Genomic DNA, 16,316 nt, shown 5'->3' with positions numbered 1-16,316 from the left:
CTGAATAATCACCACAGAGTCATACAGATGTTGTCTATAGCAGTATGTCTAATAACTGTACGCTTCTCTGTTGATAATACAAACAGTATTAAACCATCTGCATTTATTCAACTAAAATGAACAGAAATTATCCTTTAGTATAACTTAATTGGAAAATTACACACCAGATTTGAGTGCAACAAACCTACAGCTACATCGGCATTATTTATCTATCACAATTAAACTCAAACATAAGAGACATCGGTTTCAAAGTTTGCAGAAGTCGGATCTGTTGCCTGCTTTTGACTTAAAGTGAGTCTGAACTCTTGCATAAAGTTTTTTTTAAACAAAAAGTGTCAAAAATTGATGCCAGAGAGAGAAAGCAGTTATTCAGGCACACCGGGGTGTGAGACAGCTACTGCAGGCTGCTGAGGAAGAAACCTTCAGGGATCCACAATCTTTACACTCTCAATCCTATCTGATGCGAGTAAGCAGAGCATTTGAATTACTGTGCACATAAAAACGCCTCACACAATTATCTCCATTACTCACATCTCGGGGGATCCCGTCCTCCAGCTCTTGTCTCTCATGCTGAAGCTGCCCAGGCTCTCCCTCTTGGTCACCTTGTCCTCTCGTGGGCCCTTGTGCTCCCGTCGGGACACTGAGGTCGTAGCTTTCTGCTCGAGCTGAGAGAGGTGCTCCATGCTGCTGTACACCTGCAGGGGGACACAGTCAGATCAGCAGTTAAAAACCATTACAGCTACATTTAGCTGCAATTACTTATACTGGCTGTATTTGTTTCAGATATATATTCGCTCTGTATCAAACTGATTTCTTTAAAATGAACATATTTAGGTCATTCGTTATGATACGATGGTTCCTCAGTTCATTTACCAAGAGGAAATTCTTTTAGAAGCAAGGTGGCATGAAAGAGATCATGAGCCCAGCTTCATTGCAAACGGCATCAACGGAGACATGAATATCAGCATTAACACAATGAATAAATCAAACACAGTCAGAAATGTTGGCGTGAGTGTGAATCATTTGATGATCGCTCAAGTTATTTTTAGGAATGCCAAAATATACTGTTGTTGTTGTCAGACTATGTAAAGAGTTACAACAGATACTCAATATAAGTTGGTACTTTATCTCTGTCATGAGTTTCTAGTTTAGTTCTGGTTTTCTTGTATTTTGGTGTTCACTTATTATTTCTTGTTTTACTTGTCACTTTGTCCCTTGTCGTGAGGTTTCATCGTTTAGTTTTGTATTTAGTTTATTCTGTGTTCTTGTCAGTATTTAGTCTTGTTTAGTTAAGTATTTCACTTGTGTCTCTTTGTTTAGATCCTTTCCTGTTTTACTTTGTCACCTTATCTCTCGTGTTGCTCTACTTCCTGCCTTTGTGTTTCCCGCTTGTTTGATTCTGTGCCCTGCCCTGATTGTTTTCACCTGCCCCTTGATTGTCTCACCTGTGTCTGATTAGCCTCACCTCCTAAGTTTATTTAGTGTTTGTGCTCCCCTGTCTCTGGGCCTGTTCATTGTCGTCCTTCTTGTGGAGTTTGATGTATGTCTGTGATTTTGTTCCTCGCACTACTTTGGATATCCTTCGTGCTTCCCCTGATTTCCTCGTGTCTCTTGGATTACCTGTTCCTGGTTTTGTTTGTAAGTTTTTTGCTGTCTTTTGATTTTCCTTTTTGTCTTTTGTTGGAGTTAGATTTTGTGATTTTTGCCTTTTATTTAATTAAATCTGTTATCTAAGCCCGCTTCTGGGTCCTCACCTTTTTGTTCAAATTGAAATCGTGACAATCTCATAATTCTCAAGTGTAACAAGAAGCAGCAGATATTTACGTGAAATAGTGTTTGTACCAAGTAAAAGCAATTACAATAAACAATAAATACTAATCATAATCAATAAAACTTCTTAATGGAAAATGTCTTGAGAGTATAAGAAGCACTGGAGGAAAAATGTGAACTACAACTGAAAGTCACTGTCCTGTTTAGTGTTAAAAATCTGTTACCAATAATGTAAACTTGACTTGTGCAGAGGAGCACACGAGAGTGCTAAGGTTGTGTTTAACTTGGCGCTGATGTCCCACATGGTTATACATTAAAGAACAGACAAACAGAGATTTGCTGTCCAGGAAACCAAAAGGCTTTGATGCTGCATTAGAAATGAGTGTTACTTCCACATGGGGTAAATAAAAACTTACACCTGCTAAACCTTTAGAAGGGAAGTCCATTGATTGTACACATAAGAATCTGTGCCCAGGTCTTGCACTGTACTACTAGACATGTAAAAAACCAGCAAATTGATTAAAAAATCATTACTACAATAATAGTCTTTGCATGTGTTCACTGTAGACCTAATTATGTGTGTGCCTTCAGCGGAGGTCTTTGTACACCTGCTCAGTGTAAGCGAGGCCGCTCAACAGCCCTCAACCGTAACTTCAAAGTCTTCTCAAAATGTATTAAAATTGTCCACTCAATGAGGCTCTCGAGATTGTCTCGAGTGCTCCATCACCACTTCACAACCCAAACATAAGAGGATGGGCCAGGTGAAAGACAGAGGGGAGGCAGATGGAAAGACAGAGAGGGGAGGCAGATGGAAAGACAGACAGAGAGAGAGGAGAGAGGATGGAAATAGGAGAGTCAAATGAGGGAAAATCAGAGCGTGGGGTGAGAAAATCCCACATGAGAGGAGAAGTGTGACAGAAAGAACATGCTGGCACACTGAGAGAGAACGAGACGCGGATAAAAAACAAAAGAGATATGGGAGTTGAAACTGAGGGTGTAAAAATAAGGATGGTCATTAAAACCCAAATCTCTAGAAAGACAGTGAAAAGGGCACAGCGAGGCCTCCACATTAAAGCTGCATGAGCCTTTGAGTGTCCTAAAATAGAAACTGGACACAAGAAGGATAAAAGGGAACGGTGTAACAGCTAAAGCAACCACCTCCTGAACTCCAGGTACGAGACCTCAGTCCAGCCTCCAGCTGCAACACCTCATTTTAACCCTCTGAGACTTCTCTTCATTTGATTCTGTCGAATGGTGAAAAAAAAAAGTGCAGAGAGTATCTGTGCGAGAAAATATAACAGGTTGACACGGTGGGAGAGAAAAAAAAGAATTAAAATGACAGAGGATGAGAGAGAGAGGGATGAAAGAGGAGAGGGAGGCAGAGAGTCAGACCTTGCTGAAGCGAGGAGAGCAGGAAGAGAACTGTCTGATCTCTACGGGCTCGTCGTCATTGGTGTCATCCTCGTCGTACGTATTGATGTGATGATAGCGATCGGAGCGCGCTGGCAGGGAAGGAGGGAGACAGGAGGTGAAACATATGAGCTGTCATCTTAACATAAAGTGTGCATTTCTGAAAGGTAGGTGTCAGACGATTATTGTAGAAGCCCATAAAGCTAATATTGATGTGACTGCTTTTACTTTACAGACGTGTAAATCCAGAAGGACGTACTGTCAAAGTAGCTGGTGTCCTCCTCTGACTCCAGGTGAGGGACGAACTCTGCCTTCTGTCTCAGGATGCTGTTCCAGTCCAGCTCGGTGAAGAACGAGTGCTGCTTCACCTCAAACGCTCCGCCTGGTAGCAACAAGACAACGTATCAGCCTCATGCGACGTGCAGTATGGACGGACAGACAACCTAAAGCTGCTTAAATCACATGACGGGTTGTATGTGAGAAGTGACAAATCCAGAGATATTTATCAGCACACTTTCATGCTCGCTGCTTCATTTTGTTTTGTTCTTTGTTCTCTCAATCAGAGTCCAAAATTAACTTTTTGTTCTGCCAGTGGCGGGTAAGCCAAAACATTTTTACCAGCCAAAACATTTTGTAACCGGCTGGCTAGCTTAGATACAAAGTCATTAAAAACAGTGGTAGAGAGAAGCTAATGCATTTACTCTTATAGTGACCTTATCGTAGTGGTAGTATTATTTTAAGGTACTTTTCTTGTGTAGTTATTTATACTTTCACTCTTTAAAAACACAGCTTTAGTTACTCGCTACTTTCCAGAGTCAGATTATTACACAGTTAACTAACAAGTTATGACGTGTTTTTTGTATTGGAGCCACCCAGCAGGACATTTTGGTCGTTACTAGTAAAAAATTACAGCCTTACTGGTTAACTAGTAATGTTAAAATGTCTCTCACTAGAATAAATTAACATAACATTAGTGTCCTATACGTATATGTTTATATTATACTGTACATTCTGTCCCGTACACTTTATCACATCCAATATGCTGTTTTTGCTGCTGTAATAATAAACTGTTACATTATTATTATTATCATACATATATTATTATTATTGATACCACATACTGTATATTATATTATACGACACTATGTAATATTATTTGATTATACTATATAATAGCAGTTTTACCGTTATAAATTTTTTTTACTATTGACTTAATATTCCATATCATACTACATTATATACATATACATACTGTAATATACTGTATCTGACACTTATGGCACCTTATTTATACTGCACTATTTCATACTTTATACTGTACTTTGTCTGACTGCTAAATGTTGCTGCTATTACCCGTACATGTCACTTTAGATTGTCACTTATGTCACTTTTGTATACCAGTTGTATAAATGTCTTATTTTATTTTCTGTATTTTTTATCTTTTCTTATTTCTATTTGTATTTACCTTCCTGCTACTTTGTCTTTGTGCAGAATTTCCCCTCTGAGGATTAATAAAGAATTATCTTATCTTATATACAGTATATATATATTTTGGCCATTACTACTTAACATGTCAGAGCTTTTGCTGTCTACTAGTTAACTAGTAAGGCTTCATCTAGTAAACTAGTGCTGTCAAAGACTGAACTAGTATATAGTATAGTATAGACTGACGCTTGATATCAAGGATATCAAATAAATGCTCAAAGGGATTTCCATGGCATAGCACTAAGCAGAGGAAGCCCACTGTTTGCCATTGAACAGTTCATGCTGCACAGCTACTGTGCTGTGTTTGTAAACCGCTACATTTTAGGTGACTGGTGCACCCAGTGATTGTAAACCCGTGTTTATTATGATTGTTGACGCACTTGAGCTCTGCATGAACTTAATAACGAAAGCGTGACCGTGCCGATGGTGGTCAGCGAGGGTCGATTAAAGGATTGCACTACAATTATTCACAGTCACACTCCAGCAGCATGCAGAGTCATTGAAAAAAAAAAAAAAGGCGTTATCAACTTTGACTGGCGTCACTGGCGCCTGGCCACACAAATTTTATTCACCGAATTATTATTATTTTTTACTGCATTTGGGGAGTAGCAGGCGCTAATTTTGGAGCCTGCTCTCAATGCTCTCACTGTTTTCATTTTCAGACTCGGCAGGCATGTCAAAGCTCTAAAAATCCCCCTGTTCATTCCCTGCTCATTACTGAACACCAAACAGTTAGCATTGAACTGATGAACAACGTGAACGGTTTAGCTGCTTAAGAGCCTCTGAGCTGGTGGAGACCAAAACAGAGCCACAAAGGCTCAGAATACATTCATTAAGTTGATTGCAAATAATTGCTAATTCTGATCCATATATGTTAGATTTGTGAATAACCCAATTTTTACTTGCTATGCTGCAAAATTAATGTACATTCAAACTCTCACCACCTGTGGTCACAAGCTATAGGTAGTGAATGAGATGGAGGACACAAGCAGCCAAAGTAAGTCTCCTCTGTAAGGTGGTTTGGTTAAACCTTGGAGAGAGGGTAAATAGTCCAGACATCCGGAGGTAGCTCGGACTTTAGCTGCTGCTCCTTTAAGTCAAAAGAAAGGAGTTGAGGTGTTTAAGGCATCTGTTCAGGATGCCTCCTGGGTGCAACTCTTTGGAGGATTTCCCAAATCCAGCTTGACCCTAAATGCCCTGGGAGTACTTAAAGTTTATCTTCCATCTAAAGCCTAAAGACTTCCAAGGAAGAGCTGGAAGATGTAACTGGGGAGATGGACATCTGGACTAGATCGCTTAGCCTGCTGCCAATGCAACTTCGCCGATGTATACAAACACAACATGTGCTTAACAATGTATTTAAGTATGAATGCATTACTAATACAGATGAAAGATGGGTGCAGATTAGAGGTCTGATTTCGAGTCCATGCAAAAGTAAGTACCTGTACCCAACCTCACAAGAGGGTTGGTCTGCAGCAGGGCAGAGATGAGGCCCAGGGCATCCGCAGGCAGGGCATCATCACCTTCTGGCCAAACTATATCGTCTACAAGGGACAAGAAAAAGGGAGAACAAGGGTAGTGAATTTACCATCCTTCCTACGAGGAGAGACGATGAAAACATTCTACACAGCTTCACTGTCTTGCTTTTGATTGTACAAAACGTGTCTTCAGAAACATCTACACAGTTTAATAGTGTTTTCTTACCTGTGATGACCTGTCCGAACAGCTCCTCTGGAGTGTCTCCAAAGAAAGGCACACAGCCCACCAGGAACTCGTACAGGATGATGCCCATAGCCCACCAATCCACTGGCTTTCCATAGCCCTGACGGAGAATCACCTCTGGAGCGATGTACTCTGGAGTACCACACACCTGGGTGATGGAGAGAGGGTGGAAGAAAGGGAAGACGGAAGGAGAAAAGAGGGGGATATAAAGAGGCTGGTTTGGAGTTGCATGACAAACTAAAGTCCAAATGACAGTGAATCCATCAATGGCTGCTTTTCTCAAATGGTCTTTAAAGGGCCCTGATATAAATTTAAATTGGCTCCAAATTTGTTGATATGTCACAGGCACTAACTGGGCGGCTGTGGCTCAGTGGTAGAGTCGGTCGTCTCTCAATCGGAAGGTTGGCGGTTCGATCCCTGACTGCTACAGTCACATGTCGAAGTGTCCTTGGGCATAGCCATCAGGTATGAATGTGCATAGATAATGATTGGAGATTGGCAGTCAGACCTTTTCCATCAGTGTGTGAATGGGTGAATGTGACATGTAGACTAGAAAAGCGCTATGTAAGTACAGTCCATTTACCAAGTAAAGCTGGTACACCCACATGTGAAAGCCTTCTAGAGTCGAAGTCTCTACATGCATCATCCTGCACAGCTTAAACATCAAAATCAAGTTACAAAGAGCAAAACAAATTTAGAGCTGATAGGATTTTAAAGGGTTATTTTATTTCAATAATAATTTTAAAAAATCCCAATTATCAACAGTGTTATCTGGAATCTCTGAGAATTTAAAGTCTGAGGGATTGGTTTAGATCCTTTTAGATACAAGTCAATGGGCCTCATTCACTAATATCTGCGCAGAAATGTTCTTACTCTCCGCAGACTTCCACGCCTCTATTTCTCTATATAAGGACATCTGTTTGGTGCGGCATGAAGAGAGCGGTGTTACGGAGAAGCTGAAAGAACGTGAAAGATGGCCTCAAAAGGTAAAAAGAAAAACTTAAAATCAGCAGAAATAGAAACAATTGTAACAGAAGTGTTACATTTCAATATCAACATTTTCATATGGTCTACTCTATTGTAAACTTAATAAACTAACTCAACTGCTACAATTGAAGATTTTAATTATATGACAAATTATGAGGATGACATGGCATTTACGTTTGGTCAATACATTAGTAAATTCAATTATTGTTGTCTTTTAAAGCCTTTTTTTTCAATAAATGAAGTTTTAATATAGTGTGCATTTAGTTAAAGGGTGTGTGTTAACATAATTAAATTAAATTTGTTCGCACGAGTACGAAGAAATTTAGGTAAGAACAAATTGATGAATCCCAGATTTGTGCGTCAAACATGCGTACGCACAGTTCAAGCACAGATTCGTGCGTACGCACTGTTCGTAAATGAGGCCCAATGTCTTGTTTATTAAAACTAACGAGTAACTAAAACTGAAAACTGTTGACAGAAAGGTCTGTGGACTTTCCAGGTTAACTAAGTTTTACGTTTTTAATGCTGTAACAAATCAAATTTCATTCATTTCCTAATTTTGTGACAGAGGTCTCAGCTGCAGAGATTCATTTGGACAGCTTAACTCCTCTTACACACTGTTCTCTCTTTTAAATGTTTCATCACTGATGACGTTCAGTTTTTTTCATACATGCTGTTCAGGAGATCTGAAAGTGAATATTAACTGTATGAACTGAGCCCACAGAGACCTCTTAATTGAGTGAAAGAGTAACATTCCCCTAATCAGAACCTCCACGAGAAACATGAAAAGCAAACCTGCAGACAGGGTTGATTACTGTCAGACAAACAGATGCTGCTTCCACCCAGAAGAGCCGGAGGACACGCAGGCCAATCTGACTGATTATGACCGCTTTAACTCAGAGCATAAACAATAAGCGTAATTGCAAAATGGGAGTGAGACGGGGATGGAGAGCATTAATGATTCACAAATTCAGGCTGCACAGGAAGCATTGTGCTGCAGCTTCTTCATTTGGAGATTATTGATTTTGCTGGATGACTTGGCAGGTGTGCACGCATGGCTGGAGCGGAGGAAAAGATGCTGTGAATGTCAGCTGCCTGTTCATTCACCACACATCCTATTTTCAGCACTACACACACTTAATTTACACTGCTGCTGATTGAAGCCTCCATTCTTTCATAATGAGGTGATTAAGTCTGGAAACCTTCCACACAGGTATAGTACCTGCTTATCCAGGTACTCTCTGGCGTCCTTCTCGATGTGTCCCTCGTACAGGTTGGTGGTGAGGCTCATTAGACCCATCTTTGACAAGCCAAAGTCTGTGAGCTTGATGTGTCCCATAGAGGTGATCAGGAGACTGTTTGGAGGGAGAAAACAGGCGACTTTAATAAGCTCAAGTTCTGATCTGGTGTTATTGTAAAAGAATACAGACCAGTGTAGCTTTGAAGACTCACTTGTCTGGTTTGAGGTCTCTGTGGACGATACCATAGTTGTGCAGGTACTCCAGGGCCAAAACAGTCTCAGCAAAGTACATCCGTGCCAGCTCCAAAGGCAGAGCCCCGATGTTCTTCAACAAAGTGGCACAGTCACCACCTGGGGACGAAGAAACACGAAGGTATTGTTGAGGTGCGGTTAGATTTAGCAGTTTCATAGTTTAGACAGGAAAGTCTGCAGGATGACCTACATTTATCTACCCATTGGAATCACTCACAACTGCCCTTCATGCCTCTGCATGTCTGTATACAAACACAACATGTGCTTATGTTTCAGAGGAACATATCATGCACTTAAAACACCAGCTGGGGCCACAGCGCTGTCCTGATCTGCCCTCCTGAAAACACGCCAGAACTGGAGGGAGGAAGATGAGCAGGGCTGGAGCAGCATCGACTGACCTTCTTTGACCTTCGTGGTCAAGAATCATTGTGATAGAGAAATCAGAGCCTCGTCTGCCCTTCTAGAAATATGAGTCAGTGAAACTATATAACTGTATAAACTTCACCTTTGAGGTCACAATCACTAGAAGGAATAATTAGTAAAAACTGGAAAGGTCATCGAGACTCAGAGAAAAGATTTAAAAGAGAAAAAGGTGAAGAGCAAAAAGTTAAATGTCAGGAAATAAAAGGCAGAGAGAAGAGAAAGAAAAGTGTACCAAATAGAAACCTGATGTAATGCCTGACAGAACAAATGAAGGGCAAACAGAACAGAAAAACACCAAGTCACCCATCAGAGTGGTCTCATAAATGCACCCTCAGTGTAACTAAAGTCTTCAACAAGCCCAAACACTGAGCCTCTTACCCTCCACATACTCCATGACCATGCACAGATGTCTCCGCGTTTCAAAGGAGCAGAACATGGAGACGACAAACGGGTTCTCTGCGAAGGTGAGGATGTCCCTCTCCACGAACGCCTGCTGGATCTGGTTCCTCAGGATCAGATTCTGCTTGTTGATCTTCTTCATGGCAAAACGCTGACGCGTCTCCCTGTGGCGCACCAGGTAGACGGCACTGCGGGGAAGAGGAGACAGAAGAGTAGAGAGTGAAGTGCCAGGAAGCGGTATTGAGACTTTCACTGAAGTTAGAAGATATTCAATCTCTTTTAGACGTGACTTTCACAGAGTTTGTCTGAGTGAAGAGAAAGGTGAATAAAGCCTCTGGCACAAATTTGTTTTATTTTGAACAAAGAAAGATATTTTTTCTTAGACATGGGCACTCCACTTCCTAAACTATCCGAGCCATCTTTAGCTAAACAGAGAAAGTAAAAATATGCATCACATTGGGCCTCATTCACTAATATCTGCGCAGAAATGTTCTTAATCTTCGCAAAAAATAAGTGCTTGCGCAAAATCACCGTCGGATTTATGACACGTGTGTACCGGCCAATTTTGTTCTCACCACCGTGCGTATGTTAGTAAATCAGAACCATTCTAAATTGACAGGCGCGTGTCCGCGATCTGCAATCAGCATACTGCCACGCCTCTATTTCTCTATATAAGGACATCTGTTTGGTGCCGCATGAAGAGAGCGGTGTTACGGAGAAGCTGAAAGAATGTGAAAGATGGCCTCAAAAGGAAAAAAGAAAAATTTCACATCAGCAGAAATAGAAACAATTGTAACAAAAGTGTTACATTTCAATATGAACATTTTCATATGGTCTACTCTATTGTAAACTTAATAAACTAACTCAACTGCTATAATTGAAGATTTTAATTATATGACAATAAATTATGAGGATGACACGGCATTTACGTTTGGTCCATACATTAGTAAATTCAACTATTGTTGTCTATTAAAGCCTTTTTTTTTCAATAAATGAAGTTTTAATATAGTATGCATTTAGTTAAAAGGGTGTGTGTTAACATTTTCTAGGACATTTCTTTCATCATTTGTGCGTACGCATGGTCTGAGGGAGTTCTACATTTGTTCGCAGAGTACGAAGAAATTTAGGTAAGAACAAATTGATGAATTCCAGATTTGTGCGTCAAACGTGCGTACGCACAGTTCAAGCACAGATTCGTGCGTACGCACTGTTTGTAAATGAGGCCCAATGTGTCCTGATTAAGACCAGATTTCATGTTATTATTTTTAACACTTTCATAGCTAATAATTTGAACATGTGCTGTAGTTTGAATAGTTTTAAGTCCTCCAACATGTAATTACAGGACAAAACATCCTGTGGTGAGGAAACCAAAAGAAACCAGTTATAATATTATGTACACACACACAAACACACACACACACACACACACACACACACACATTACATCTATGTAATGTCATTTAGAATTTGTAATCAACGTGAGAACAAATTCAAATACTTTTTACCTCATCTTTAAATCTACTTAGTCTCAGTGTTTTACATTTAAATAGTGATGTGCTTCATCCATTTTTTTTGTTACTTTTTTGTGGCTTTTTTAAGCCCAGATAGGACAGCTGCAGAGAGACAGAAAATATGAGGAGTAGAGAGTGGGGGATGACATGCTCCAAATGATCGGCAGACCAGGAGTAGAACCTGCGATCAGTGCGTCGAGGGCTGTAGCCTCTGTACATGAACCAACTGAACTAAACCAGCGCTCCATCTTGTCTTATATTTCTAATACATGCATAACATTCTGAGGAAAAGTTCACCTCTAGACCTACAACATTATGGTGGGAAATATATTGGTGGGTTTTCATATTTTGTTCAGTTCACTTAAATATATGTCTGTTACATTTCTATCGATCATTTTAAACATATTAAAGTATGACATTAGACTGGTTCAATTCATTTATTCTCATTATTATGATAGCGTTGCTGTATATAAATAGCAGGAGTATTATTAGGGTGGTTTCACTCCAGTTACTGGTTTTCTGTTGCATCTTTTATTGATCTTTTCTATCAGTTCTTCATGAAACACTGTGTACTTTCATCTTTGATGAAAAGCCTTCAATGATAAATGAACTGCACTTAAACAGCCTCTTTCAAGTCCTCCGAACCACTCAAAGAGCTTTACACTACATATTACCCCCTCATTCATACACTGATTGCTCATCAGGTTATCATTCTAGTATCTTTCCAAGGACACCTCCATTTGCAGGCGTGAGGAGCCTGAAACCGAAGCCTGATACTCCTGATACTTTATGATACTCGGTATGAGTTTGAAGTGTTGACCTTGGAAACAGCACTCACAACAGAAAATGTCTTTTAAAGGTTTATTAGCTAGTTTATTAGCTTAACTGAATTTAGTTTTGTTTGTATGAGGGGTCACTGAGGTTTGAATCCTTTGCTTACCCATAAGCTCCATTGCTGATGAGTTTGATGCTCTGAAAATCTTCTTCGCTCGGCGGCTTGATGGCTCTCGTTTTTCCCTGGACACAAATTCAACATATTAAAATTAAAATCCATTAAAAAGCAGAAATGTCATTGTTTCTTGGATGATCTGACAGCTATGTGTGAATAGTGGTACATGCATGTAGACATATTGTTTGTGAATAAACACAGATCTGTCTGTGTTTATTCGTTCCTCACCTCTGCTGAGTCATCAGTCTCCGGGGTGTGTGGACCCTCGCTGTCATAGCTGTCGAGACTCACGATTTCTGTTGAGAAACATGTTGGTTAACAAGCAAACCTGGTGTCAAGATGCAAAGAGGCATGCTTTAAAGCTGGAGCTCCCGGCCTCCCACACTGCTGCGAGCAAATAAAACCGCAGCTGCTCCGACGTCTTTAACAAAACAGCTATTCAACTTTTAACTTTAACAGCTGAAGGGCTGAGAAGCGTCAGATCACAAAAAACAACAACACGAGAATTAAAATAGCTTCTTCCTTTTAATTTTTCCCGTCGTCTTCTGCGCTCCATCCCTCTCTCTTTGTACTCTGGCAGCTAATTCCAGTGTTCTTCACTCTTGTCTGTGACAGCTGCTAGAATACACTGATTATACAACTGTTTTGTTAAAGCAGGGAAATAAGTGAATGGTAATTAACTCTGCAAAGCGTTTACAAAGCCGCTCTGCAGATATTAACTTCATGCAATAAAAGCTGACAATTGTATATTCTGTTCTGTTTGTCGCTGAAAACAACTGATCTTGTCTCTATGAGGAGCCGAGACGAGAAAAAAAAGAGTGTGAAAGTGCGGACGTGCGAGCAGCTACAGTACGTGGGCGTGTATGTGGGTCTATGCATGACAATGTAGGTGCAAAAGGAAAGTGTAAGATCAAGATATCAAGTGGCACATTGTTAACAGAGAAAGGCCGAACAGGCCCACATTTTTCATGGATTCAGAAATAAAGCCGCAGCAGTTTACTGTGCGGAGTTATTTCGGATCATTTGACCCATCAGCTAATGAACAGCTCTTGATGGATTGGACTGGGAGCAGATGAGCAGATGTGAATTAGAGCTGTGAGTTTGGGGGCCGACTTTGAGCGATGATGATTAATTAAAGACAGCGATGCCGCCGCACCACCAGCCAGCTAATGATCCAGCTTTCAAACTGTATAGCTCCCATTTTCTCAGGCTGAACTTCCAGTAAAGCTGATCAATACCTTACAGTCAGGCTCTTCTGTACATGTTGGCACACGGGCACCATTAAAAGTATGCCGAATTAGCTGAGAGCTGTTTGCAATGAACCCATCTTTGGACAGCTAGTCCTGGATTTCTTTGGAAGTGAAGGAAACTTACAAACTTATGTTTCTCATTAAAAGTTTTAAAGGCTGCTTTCTGTATGACTCTATGTAAGTGGAGCTTGTGATTATTAATGGTGGATTCATAGATAACAGCATCCTCGGCGAGTGTATATCACACTGAATGTGTGTACCACGTCTGACTTCAAATGTGACTTTGTGTTATGACTATAAGTTAGAAATGAAGTTTGAAGGGTTTTAAGCTTCCCCCATTAGCTGTATGTCACATTCACCGCTGTTGCTCCAAACTACACATAATGTTGATAAGACAAACTACAATAACTTAATAAATAGTAAACATTTTAGGACATAAGTGTATTTGGTCTCTTACTGACAGTTAGATGAAAAGATGTCTGCCTATTTAGTGTTGAGCTAAAGGCAGGAAGTGATTAGCTTAGCCTAGCACAGAAACAGGAAGTAAAGGGAAACAGCTAGCCTGGCTGTGTTCAAAGTAATTGCCTCCTAGCTTATAAAGCTCATTAACTAATGTGTAGATAACTTCCCTGTGACAGCAGGACTCTAGGCAGTCACATCTACTAAAACCACGACCTGCTGTTTTTGCAACTATGTTTTTAAAGATACAACTAACCTAAGTCTTAATTTTAAGCTAATACGCTGATGGCTCCAGCATAATGCACTTGAGAGTGGTATCAATCTTCTCGTGCGACTCTTGGTAACAAATTAGATCGGTTAGGTATATAGAACTATCCCTTTAAGTCTTATTTGCTAGTTTGTTTTAAGGTTTTCATTTACACTTCAGGAAACAGTCGTCTAACAAAAAGCTTTGCAGCACATGAAAAACTCTCTCTTACCCTCCAGCGGGTCTCTGGTCAGCCCCAACTGGCTGATGATGTATCTCGGGATGTCTGCCTTCATCAGTTGCCCCTCCTTGGCGTGGTCCTCTGCTGCCTCCAGCAGATGGTAAAACTCTTCGGGGTTGAACTCCTGTCATTGGAGGAGAGAAAAATTTAAATGCTTCAAATGCACCTTACAGCATAACCTGGCAACATTCATAGGGGTGCACCTAATAATTGTATTCACTGGAAATTACACTGGTAAATATTTTCTAGATTAATTGCTCAATAAATGAATTCATTGATTGAATAGTAAAAAAAATGTCAGGAGTCCGAGCTGGTGTCTAAAATAGCTGGTTAATTCCAAAAATTGTCAATGGATTTTATGCTGGGTTTTATTGGGTCTCAAATTGTATATTATTGATTATTGCTTTCTAGCCCTCAGTGGGTATTAAACCTTGATCAACAGCTTCCTTTTCAGCAGTGGATGTGATTTACATTACACAGGATGGCCTTTACTGAACAGACGTTATAACATAACGTGAACGTGACAAATACAAACATCGAGCTGATGCAAATTGTCACAAATGTGTGACCGAACAGCGCAGTGGGGATGTCAGACAAACACAATCAGTGTTAATACACCTCCAAACTTTAAATTGCTTTCTTGAAACATCTATTTTTTTTCAATGAAACGGCCTTTTGTGGCGTCCTGTGGGATTCACTTTCATTCCTGATGCTGGAATAACATTTTGATTAGAAAGCAGAGCCCGGGGCATCCAGGATCATTTCCTTCCTCCCCTGCTCTCTCATATCTGCTCCCCTCCATCCAGAGAAAAAGAGAGCAGACGGGGAAGGGGAATTAACCTGCCTCTCTGATAGCTCGCTCTGCTCCAGGATGATATTCCTGCAGCTAACAGCCTCCTGACGCGGTGACATTTTCACCACATCAGACCGCGCGATGACTTGAATGCTAAATGAACTCTTCGACCAGGGACAACATTTTATCTGTGCGTGTGTCGCCTCCTCTCTAACCTAAAGGCCGGGAGGATCTTAAGTCCCCGCCACATCCTGCCTGACCCTATCGACCTCTTCTGACGGTCGCCTTGGCAACGGAAAGATGAGCCGGGAAGGTGGGAGGCGTGACCGCGACAATGACGAACATGTGAGGCCATCAATCAGCGAGCTGATACCCAGGCATAGCTAATCCTCCTGCATACACACAGAGGCCTGTTATTATTAAGTGAGTTATTTACTGTATGTATAAACATGCCAAGGACACCGCTCTGTATCCACACTGAGCGAGCTGCTGAGAAGACGGACAAGTGGTCGAGCTGGAAAGAATATTTTCGAGTTAAGTCTGAAAAACATCCCGCAGCGATGATTGAGCACGCTGCAGCTGCAGAGATGAGCAGCGGGATTAAAAAAATGCCGTGACCTCTACAGCATGATCGTGTATTCAAACGGCAACATACAGAATGCTGATGGTAAAACTACTTTTACAATAGCAGCCATTTCTGAATGCAGAGTAAATATGGAAAACAACGGTAATAATAGTAAAACTCCAGAGCATTTTTCATTGATTATTTCATGGTATCACAGTTTTTGTAATCCATATAGATTCATGTTGCTTCCATCCTCCATACGGCATGACGTATGTGACCTGTTTAAATGGATTTAAATTTTGTTAATAAATGACAATAATAAATTATGGGCTGCACGGTGGTCGGCACGGTCGCCTCACAGCTAGAAGGTTCCTAGTTCAAATCCGGTTTGGACGTAGCGGGCCTTTCTGTGTGGAGTTTGCATGTTCTCCCTGTGCATACGTGCACTCCGGCTTCCTCCCTCAGTCCAAAGACATGCTCGTTAGGTTTACTGGTGACTCTCAATTTGCCCGTAGTTGTGAGTGTGAGCGTGAAAGCTCTTCTCTATGTGTCAGCCCTGTGATTGACTGGCGACTCACCCAATGACAGCTGGGATAGGCTCCAGCCGACCTAC

General features: G+C 40.8%; 1 protein-coding gene across 1 annotated transcript in view; it reads right to left on the bottom strand.

The window, feature by feature from the left end:
* The window catches only part of LOC138594194 (microtubule-associated serine/threonine-protein kinase 1-like), a 74,677-nt gene that overhangs the window by 7,950 nt on the left and 50,411 nt on the right, over positions 1-16,316 (bottom strand). Inside the window, exons 10-20 of the mRNA XM_069665202.1 lie at positions 14,337-14,469; positions 12,377-12,444; positions 12,140-12,216; positions 9,668-9,876; positions 8,827-8,965; positions 8,597-8,729; positions 6,370-6,535; positions 6,108-6,209; positions 3,440-3,562; positions 3,163-3,272; positions 532-695 (exon numbers count right to left, since the gene is read on the bottom strand). Coding sequence (XP_069521303.1) covers positions 532-695; positions 3,163-3,272; positions 3,440-3,562; positions 6,108-6,209; positions 6,370-6,535; positions 8,597-8,729; positions 8,827-8,965; positions 9,668-9,876; positions 12,140-12,216; positions 12,377-12,444; positions 14,337-14,469 — 1,424 coding nt within the window. The remainder of the gene's footprint in view (positions 1-531; positions 696-3,162; positions 3,273-3,439; positions 3,563-6,107; positions 6,210-6,369; positions 6,536-8,596; positions 8,730-8,826; positions 8,966-9,667; positions 9,877-12,139; positions 12,217-12,376; positions 12,445-14,336; positions 14,470-16,316) is intronic.

This window comes from Semicossyphus pulcher, unplaced genomic scaffold, assembly GCF_022749685.1.
Source record: "Semicossyphus pulcher isolate SPU_LCO1_2020_fin unplaced genomic scaffold, fSemPul1.0.p SCAF_17, whole genome shotgun sequence".
In the NCBI taxonomy this organism is placed as follows: Eukaryota; Metazoa; Chordata; class Actinopteri; order Labriformes; family Labridae; genus Semicossyphus; species Semicossyphus pulcher.
Note: the sequence above shows the minus strand (reverse complement) of the source record. Positions and strands in the feature narration are given on the sequence as shown.